Source organism: Cottoperca gobio, chromosome 17 (assembly GCF_900634415.1).
Source record: "Cottoperca gobio chromosome 17, fCotGob3.1, whole genome shotgun sequence".
NCBI classification, from domain to species: domain Eukaryota; kingdom Metazoa; phylum Chordata; class Actinopteri; order Perciformes; family Bovichtidae; genus Cottoperca; species Cottoperca gobio.
This window is the reverse complement of record NC_041371.1, coordinates 3,370,363-3,380,696: the sequence shown is the minus strand read 5'-3', so window position 1 is coordinate 3,380,696 and position 10,334 is coordinate 3,370,363. Positions and strand designations below refer to the sequence as shown.

Genomic DNA, 10,334 nt, shown 5'->3' with positions numbered 1-10,334 from the left:
GTTCCATGTTCATCTTTTTCTTCTTCTGTGGTGTGTCGTCCTCCTGCGCAGGGTCAGGTTGAGCTCGTTTGGATGGTTTTGGCCGCGGCGTCTCCTCTGCTGCGTCCTCGACCTGCTTTTTGCTGGATATATATATATATTCAATATAAATGTCATATTATGCTTGATGCACATCTTTCACGTTATAACACGATTGTTATACGTTGCCTAAATATATTTATGCATTTTTTACTGAACCTTTATTCATATAGAATGAGTGAACAGACATTACAGCCTCTACAGTAGCAACAACATGACGTTTGAAACATTAAGATGCCCCCACTGACTTGATGCCCTTCTTCTCCTTCTTCTTCTTCTGGAGCCTCACTCGTATCTCCTCTTGCTTCTGCATCCTCAGTCTCTTCTTCAGGCTGAGTTTCTTCCTGGGGCGGTTTTTCTTTTTGGACGAGGAGAGCAGAGAGGAGTCTCCGTCTGAAGAGAGTTAGGAGAGGGAAATCACAGAACTAAATTATAACGCCACTAAAACCAGTGCTGGAACAAGTGTTCAGACTAAAACATGTCATGAGGCAGCAGCGTGGCCCCCGTGATTGTAACGCTGCCATATCATATACATGCACCACCAACTGGCAAAGGGAACCTAAGCCCCGCCCCTTTCATAACCCATGAACCAATCAGTGCACAGCAGAGCTCCTGACGCCGGTGAAGGTACGAGGTCCATACTTCTTCATATCTTCAGTACTACAACATTAAGCAGCTCCTAACTAATTCAGCTAATTAAACTATTTTCTGTGTAAACTTTTAATCTGAAAAGTAAAGCTGACAGATAAATGCAGTGAAGTATAAAGTACATCCAAATTGTACGAAAGTAAAGTGCTTCAAACTTCTAATACTGATGATTTGAGATATAATGTGTTCAGGAGAAGTTAAGTATATTTTCTGACCTGTGGCTTCCAGCTCCTTTTCTGTGTCTGCATCGCCCTCTGCTGGTGCGTCGTCAGACTGCACCACCTTTTTCCTCTTCTTCTTCTTCTTCTTCTCCTCCTCCTCTGCTGTCTCAGCTGGACTCACGACATCCTCCACCTCCTCCACCACCTCCACCACCTCCTCCACCACCACGTCGCTCTGCTCCTCTTCGACATCTTTGACTTTATTCTTTTTCTTTTTAATTTTCTTTTCTGAAGGAGTGATGGGAGTTGCCTCATCTTCCACTTCCTCTGGCGCCCTTTTCCTTTTCTTCTTCTTCTTCTCTGTTGAAGTGGCCTCAGGCATGTCCTCCTCCTGCTTCTCCTGCTTCTCCTCCTCCACCTCCTGCTTCTCCTCCTCCTCCTGCTTCTCCTCCTCCACCTCCTCCTCTACCTCCAGCTTCTCCTCCTCCACCTCCAGCTTCTCCTCCTCCACCTCCAGCTTCTTCTCTTCTTTCTTCTCCTCTTCCTCTTCCTCCTCCTCCTGTTTCTTTTTGTCTCTCTTTCTCTTTTTGGCACTCTTTGTGGAAGCAGAAGTATCGCTGGACGTGTCGAGGGTATTCACGTCTGTGCTGGATGTGTCTTCACTCGCCGTCTCTTCACCCTTTTTGCTCTTCTTCTTCTTCTTCTTGGGTGTTTTGGCCTCTTGGCAGGACTCTGCGGCCTCCTCAGGGAGCTGCTCGCTGCTCGTTTGCTCGGTTGTGTCGCTTTCTTCGACTTCGATGTTGAGGATGATGGAGACTTCTGGTTCTTGCTCTTCTGACGCCGCCACCTTCACATTTTCTGCAACAGAGCAGAACAACACGTTTGTTTTTTACTTGTGAAAATATCATAATTATTCAAAAAACTAAATAATAATAAAAGAATAAAATCACCATAAATACAAAAAAAGCAAAATTACGATTAATTTTTCAGAATAAATTTGAAGCAATAAAACTGCAAAATCAACAACCGATAATAAAACAAATGAGTCAGCGTTATTAAATATTAAGAGTTATTATTAAATATTAAGTTATTATTAAATATTAAGTTATTAATCAATATTAAGAGTTATTATTAAATATTAAGTTATTAATCAATACTAAGAGTTATCAATATTAAGTTATTATTAAATATTAAGAGTTATTATTAAATATTAAGTTATTAATCAATATTAAGAGTTATTAATAAATATTAAGAGTTATTAATATATATTAAGTTATTAATCAATATTAAGAGTTATTAATAAATATTAAGAGTTATTAATATATATTAAGTTATTAATCAATATTAAGAGTTATTAATAAATACTAAGTTATTAATAAATACTAAGTTATTAATCAATATTAAGTTATTATTAAATATTAAGAGTTATTATTAAATATTAAGTTATTAATAAATATTAAGAGTTATTAATAAATATTAAGAGTTATTAATCAATATTAAGAGTTATTATTAAATATTAAGAGTTATTATTAAATATTAAGTTATTAATAAATATTAAGAGTTATTATTAAATATTAAGAGTTATTAATATATATTAAGAGTTAATAAATATTAAGAGTTATTAATATATATTAAGAGTTAATAAATATTAAGAGTTATTAATAAATATTAAGAGTTAATAAATATTAAGATATTTTAAAATATTGTGTTTAACCACGAAAGGTTTAAGATAAAGTTTGATCTGATAAACAAATAAAACAATGTGTTTTAAAAGGTTGGTTGTAATATGGTCGAGTTGTGCGACGCGTTTTAATTTTGGACACTAACTGTTACCTGAGTCGGCGTCCTCGGGGGTCTGGTCTTCAGCTGTCAGCGGGGCTGTGAGGTCACTTCCCTCTGTCGTCTGAATGAACACACACACACACACACACGTTAATTATCATTACTTTAATTACCTATTGTTGTTGTATACATCCTTAAGTTTAGATTCATATCCACATCCTGATTATTTTAGGGTACCTTGGACGTCTCCTCCTCTTCTGGATTTTCAGAATCAGCGTCTGTAAAAGATGAAATCATCATTATTTAATGTAAGTATACCATAAAGTACCTTTTTATTATCTCCTTATCACTCGACTCCTGCGAGTATTTCTTCACGGCAGACATTTTGACTCGCCATGGCAACAAAAGCACAAGTGGAACTAATGGAGGGCCTTTGTTCCCGTGATTTGTAATGTCATTAGTTACACATGACTTTGACAAGTCAAAGGTCTGCAGAGAAAAATGAGTTTTCAGCTCAAGTGTGTCTTTAACTCATTTCAAACACTTTGGTAAATGAGGTGACAAATTCTCAGAGCAGAGATCGCTCAGGTTTGCTTAACCAGCTCTGACAAGCTTAACGAACTCCTTTGAGAAGTGAAACCAGTGACTGACGTTGTGGAAAACTCGTCTGAACAGAGCCGGCGGCACTTCTTCAAACTCTTTAGTGTAGGCGTCGCGTCCGAGTGCATCGAGGTAAAATCCAATCTTTTTGTTTTAATTTCTTTTCTGTTCACCACAAATAAAATTAAAGGATCTAAAAGTTCTGCATTTAAACAGCAAGAGACAAAGAACTGCCAACAAAAAGGAAATACGGTTTGTTTATATTACCGCCTAATTAAATGGAAAAAAGATGTCAAGTGTAAAATTAAATGAAGCATATATATATATATATATATATAATATATAAATATATAATCTCTATATATATATATATATATATATATATATATATATATAAAAAATATTAGAGATAGAAGAGTATAGGATAAGAGATATAGATATATATATTAGTAGATATTATATTATAGATATAAAGATAATATATTAAATATATAAGCTATAATAATATATAAAATATATATATATAAATATATTAATATATATAGAAAGATTATATATATAGGATACAATATATATATAGAGATATTAATTATATATATTATATTTATATATTATATTATTATATATATATAATAATAGATTATATAAATTATATATAAATATATAACTATATATATATATATAAATATATAATCTATAGATATAAATATAAAAATATATAATCTATATATATATATATATATATATATATATATATATATATATATATAATGTATATATAGATTATTTTAAATAAAATATATAATACAATATATATAATAAAATATTAACAATAAAAACATTTTTTATTTGTAATAGCATTTAAGTATGCAGTACCTTTTTAAAATGAAATAAAATCCTTATTATATAAAAATGTAATATTTTTACTAATATATATATATTTTTTTATATAAAGTTTTAATATATAAAACTAATATTTTAAAATAAATCTTAGTTTGTAAACTGTCCATCTGATAATAAAGGGACGCAAGACATTGAGTTGTTAGTTCCGTCATAAAACACCTGATACTGTCTGATCGTCGGGCATCCTTCCTGTTTAGATTTTCAGAGTAAAAGTAAAACGATCACGTGTCAGCAGCTTTGAAATGTGCTGCAGAGGCTGTAAAGAGAAAATACCTCCGAGCAGTTTCTTCACAACGGCTTGTGACTCTCGTCAGTGCGGTGAGAACGAGACGGGAAAGATGCCATACATAACATGTAAAGAACAACCTGGTTATCAGACGTCTCATTGGCTGCTCATACCTGCAGGGGGCGGGGCTTCGTTCTCTGGCTGCTGCTCATTGGTCTCCTGAGCCGTCAGGTCTGATGTGGCGGGCTCTGCCTGGATGGGCTTCTGCAAGAGGAATCAACAGGTCAACAAGTGTCTACAACGGCACACAGAAAGACTTTCTTCAGTCCTCTGCAATAGTTTGTTCCGTTCTGATTCAAATGATCTGCAAATAAGAACCAGATGTGACTCGCACGTGAACGCTTAGAAACCAGAATGTATTGGCGCTGCAATGACGATAATTGAATCTTATGTAATTCGTTAAAGGCTTTTAGTAAAGCAAAGTTCTGTCCTCTACATATTAACAGATATATAAATGTCTAATTCCAACAACACTGAGCGCTGAAAAGATCCCAACATGCTTTTTATCTCAGAGTAATCTAAAGCAACAACATCAGCATCGCTCCCCTGCTTGCACACAAAGGGAGGCACAATGTACATAATGTGTACAAAGTTGTTAGCACAGCTGAGAACGAAGACAAAACAACGTAAATGAAATAAACCAAACGTTATTCTTGAAGGTCCGCCTGTCAAACATGTTGCTTAAACAATATAAATGTGCTTAAATACGGATCTCTCGTATCCACAGCAGCTTGTTCTGTAAAAGACAAGAGGTTTATTGTTCCCACTAATTAAGAGCGATCTGAATATGTCCTCTCCTGCCAGCGACAGATATGTTGACATTTAATCCCAAACCTGCCAGAATACTTAAAAACTTGATGAATCAGCAAAGCAGAACCGCGTGCACTCACGGTTTCCTACTGGAAGCTGAACAGCACAAACAAAGCAGCTCAGCCACAATCCTCTGCAAAATAACTTTCAGATGTGCACGGGGTGAGCGAGGGGGCCGGAGGCTCGGCCGTGCCAGGAATCAACAAATACTCCAGTTTCTTTTACGAGTTGAGGTTAAAACTGATCAACATTTGTTCTGAATCTTTCAGAGCAGTTTGGTGCAGAAGCAGGACGGAGATGTCCAGGACACGGAGATGTCCAGGACACGGAGATGTCCAGGACACGGAGATGTCCAGGACACGGAGATGTCCAGGACACAGAGATGTCCAGGACACGGAGATGTCCAGGACACGGAGATGTCCAGGACACGGAGATGTCCAGGACACGGAGATGTTTGGTGGCTCGAATTCAGGAAGGTTATAAATGACTTAAATAAAAGGTAAAAGAATGCAAACACTGAATCTTGGCAGCACTTGAAGGTAAAATAGTTCAAAGTAAAAGTTTGGATCACATAGTTTGGATTCAGCCTCAGGCCACTAACCTGCGTCGGCTCATCTTCGTCCTCTTTGTGCTCCTCGCTGGAGGTCACGGCTGGATCAGGGGCCACGAGCTGATCCTCAGCCTGATCAGAAGCAGCTTCTCCGGGCTCGACCGGGCAGGTTTCAGCCTCTTCCTCAGAGTTCACCACCTTCGATGCTTCAGGAGACATTTCAACGGGAGCCGACTGCAAAATATGTGCAGGTCGGCAGTTAGAGCGAGGCGAGGTGTGAAAATGTAAAACATTTGAGCATCTTTTTCACGCTCACTGCAGGATTTAAAGGTTTACGATATTCTATTTCATGTTATCCCAGGAAAAGACTTCAGCTCTTAAACACGGATGATTAATGACTCGAGTGGCTTATTTACGGCAGCAGGAGTGTGTGTGTGGGAGTGTGTGTGTGTGTGTGTGTGTGTGTGTGTGTGGGAGGGAGTCAAACCACAGCGTCTGTACGGGACATTAATGGGTTTATTCTTTTTCTTTGGACAACATGAGCTTTACGACAAAGAGGAATAACACACAACTGTAAAGTCCCAACTGAACATTATGCAACTACAAATCAAACGTAGAAGAAACAGTATCACAAAGAATATGTCGAGCAGATTGTATTAATCTGTTCTGCATGCAGATCAGATTTAATCTGACCAGCTGGAGTCTTTGAATTAAATGTTGTTCATGGAAACATCTTTGTTCCGTTTAAAGTGAAGTGGTGCGGCACTTCAGAGTGTACACGACTTCACTCTTCTGCAAATCAGACACAAAGCAATCAGGATTTTACAGCCAGAAACACACACACGCACACGCACACGCACACGCACACACACACACACACACTTTGTCTCAGAAGATTATCATTCTGTCACACACACATAGTTTCTGTCCAAACAGCATTAACTACTGCATCACTGGGCCAACAGAAAAGAACAGAGACAAAACTTGGATAGTCACACACACACACACACACAGACATACAGACACACACACACACAGACATACAGACACACACACACACACACAGACAGACACAGACACACAGAGACACACACACACACACACACGAAATAACAAACTAAAAGATACAGACGAGACAAGTAGACATGAAATGAGTCTGTGTGTATTTCATAAACCAACAGAGGAACTGTGTGTGTGTGTGTGTGTGTGTGTGTGTCCATCGAGCAGCACATTATTACAGTGACTGGACAACAGCTATGTGTGTGTGACTGTTATTGTGAGGTGGTTTCCGACTGCTGCAGGAATATTATCTTTGCCACGACTTTATCAGTGTCGATTATCGCTGCATCTTCACAATAAAAAAGTGTGACGGCAAACCAAGTTAGAGAGGGAGGGGGGGGGCATCAAACACTGGAAACCATCCAATCATAAGCTTCTGTCTGCTGGTATGTGTCGGATGTTTTAATGATATGATACGTGAGGTGCTCATATCTCTCTGCTCACCTCTTCCTCTTTCTTTTCTCCTTCTTCAGTGTCTAAGTTTGTTGTTGTGGTTTCACCTGCAGGGTGCAGCGGCTGCTCAGCGTCTCCCTCCTCGCCGGGGAGCTCTGCCGGGCACGACTCCACAGCATCTGCAGACTCTGAAGCAGAGGCACAAAACACACAACTGTTTAAAACTCATATAACTAATTGTGCCAAACACACTGTAACGGAAACACAACATGCACCACTCACAAATCAAACAAAGAAAAGTTACCAAGTGGAGGTTTTGCATCCACGTTATTCTCCTCTGTGATTTTGAGTTTAGCGTCTGCGCCCTCTTCTTCTTCGCTGGTGGCAGGTTCAGGTTTGATGCTCTTCTTCTTCAAAGAAGTGGAGTCTTCCGTCTCCTGCTTGGCGTGCTGAGCTAGAGAGCACAGCCTACAAAAAACACACACGCTTATAATTCTGGCTGATTTTGGAAACACCGTTGCGTATTGTCTTACGCAAAGCCACAGTCGATTCTCCCACAATGCAATGCACAAAGAGCTGCTCACATCTGGAAAACATTTAAATAAATTGTGGATAGTGGAGAAACAACTCCAGAAAGATCTCGTAAAAATAATCTTTAAAAAACCTTTTTGCTTTCTTTGTGAAGTTTAACTTAGAAAGTGAGTTATTTTGTAAACTGACGATTATCAAACTGCATAGAATTAGCATTTAGCTTAGCATAGCACGCGGTCAAGTCTCGTAGCATTCTTCCCTCGTTAATGCGTTTCGTTTCTGGCGGCTCGTCTGATGCGTTTTGAAGGAAATACATTCCCGACATCATCACTGCAGAAAACTGACTGGGGGTCAGCGGTCGTGTCAAACAATTACCGACTGAATGTCGTGATGAGGAACTCAAAGAGTCAGAGATGTGAACAAGCAGAATAAATGATCCTGACAGGGGGAATGTGTTTGTATGTGACTGACGAGCAGAAGAAGAATTAGCTCAACAAACTACATTCTGCTTTAAATTAATCCTTCGTATCTCATCGAATAAAGTGTTTTTAAAAACAGCTGATTTTCAGATTCATTTTAATTCACTGGTTTTTATTTGTATTATTTTAGTGTAAGATTCACAGACATGAGGTGATGTCATTCGTTCATTATTTATCTGCTGCCCGGGTTAATCCTTTTCAGGGAAGCAGGGATTTGAAAATCCCAGAATGCACCGGGCAGAAGGCCAGGCCGTCATTCGCAGGCAGACACGCACACTAACAGTGACTTCATGTTCGTAGTCTGCAACCCAGCAAAGCTGAGGGTGTTTGGACTCTACCTGCTGAGCTAATGTGATTCAAGGGCATAGAATCCAAATACACAAGATGATTCAATCATTGTGCACGAAATAAAAAAACACGAAGAGCTAAGAAACAGTTAAAGCATATACACTTCATGCTCTGCAGTTTAAACTTCAAATAAAACCTTTAGAGCTCAATACAGCACATTAGTGTATAGTAAACAATATTATATAATTAAACTAATGTGCTAATGTACAATATATATATATATATATATATATATATAAATATAAATATACATATATATAAATATATATATACACACATATATATATATATATATATATATATATGTGTGTATATATATATTTATATATATGTATATTTATATATATATATATATAAATATATAAATATATATATACACATTTATATATATATAAATATATATAAATAAATGTATATATAAATATATATATACATTTATATATATATAAACATATATTTATATATATATATATAAATAAATATATATATATTTATATATAAACATATAAATATATATAAATATATTTATATATAAATATATTTATATATAAATAAATATATATCTCAATGATTTGTTTTGAGTTAGTTAAAAGTATCAGTAGAAAACTGAACATTAAAATGTAGCTATCATTCTTCTTCGTTGGTGCGTTTTGAGTTCAATTCAATGTTAAATGTGCTCAATAAAAAATATTGTTATAAATTCCTTAATTGTTTTAATTTAACAAGCAATTTGTAATATTTTAGCAGTGTACTGAAACTTTAATATCTGTTTACTTATTGTAAGTAATATTGTTGTTGTAGTTATGAGACGGCACGGTGATTTTAGACCGAGATAAATAATTGATTCTATATCAATTCATCTAAAATTGCTAAAATGTTTGACTTACTTCATCCAGCCTGTGTAGATATCATGTAGGCTGGAGCTCTCCTCTGGTGTTTCCACCTACACACACACACACACACACACACACACACACACACACACACACACACACACACACACACACACACACACACACACACACACACACACAATAAATACATTAGCTTGGAAAGTTACCTCGTGAAAGCACATTTTACCACCTCTGACTGGTTCCCTGAACGCAACATTAATAATCAAGTTGCTGGACAATATTCCTGTAACTCAACTAGGAAATAGCAAATTTCCTGTGGTTCAGGAATGCTTCCACGTTGATGCCACACGCTTCCGGAAATGAATCCAAGCAGCTAAATACAAAACGAGCAATATGAGAGTGAGGGGAAAATTCAAAGTTCAAACGGGAGAATAATGCTGGACATATTTAAAGAATATGGTTCTGTGGGAGCCTCTGCGAGGAATGTTTGTTAGAGAATGAGATGAGACCATTTTGTTTTATTGTAGTCTTCTCAAACCTCTGTCAGCAGAAACGTTTGACGATATTTTTAGCCTACGAGTCTGAAACCTGAAACTTGGGACTGACCAAAGCTCTACATGGCAGAATGTCTGTGCATAATAATAATAATAATAATAATAATAATAATACAATAAAAGTGACATTATGTAGGAAGCATTCTTGGAAAATGTGTAGTGTGTATTAGCTTCTGTTAGAGGTTGCATGTGGCTATGCACGTGCACTCTGGTCATTATAGGGCTGCAATTAATTGTTATTATCACTTAATTATTTTTAATTAATCAACATCTATAAACACATCAGAAAACAGTGTAA

General features: G+C 36.6%; 1 protein-coding gene across 1 annotated transcript in view; it reads right to left on the bottom strand.

Annotated features, from left to right (window-relative positions):
• LOC115022027 (DEAD-box ATP-dependent RNA helicase 27-like) overlaps positions 1-1,307 on the bottom strand; it is a 3,165-nt gene extending 1,858 nt beyond the window's left edge. Inside the window, exons 1-3 of the mRNA XM_029452816.1 lie at positions 942-1,307; positions 327-471; positions 1-122 (exon numbers count right to left, since the gene is read on the bottom strand). The exon at positions 1-122 is cut by the window's left edge and continues 219 nt beyond it. Coding sequence (XP_029308676.1) covers positions 1-122; positions 327-471; positions 942-1,269 — 595 coding nt within the window. The 5' untranslated portion in view covers positions 1,270-1,307. The remainder of the gene's footprint in view (positions 123-326; positions 472-941) is intronic.
• Positions 1,308-10,334: the final 9,027 nt, after the last annotated feature.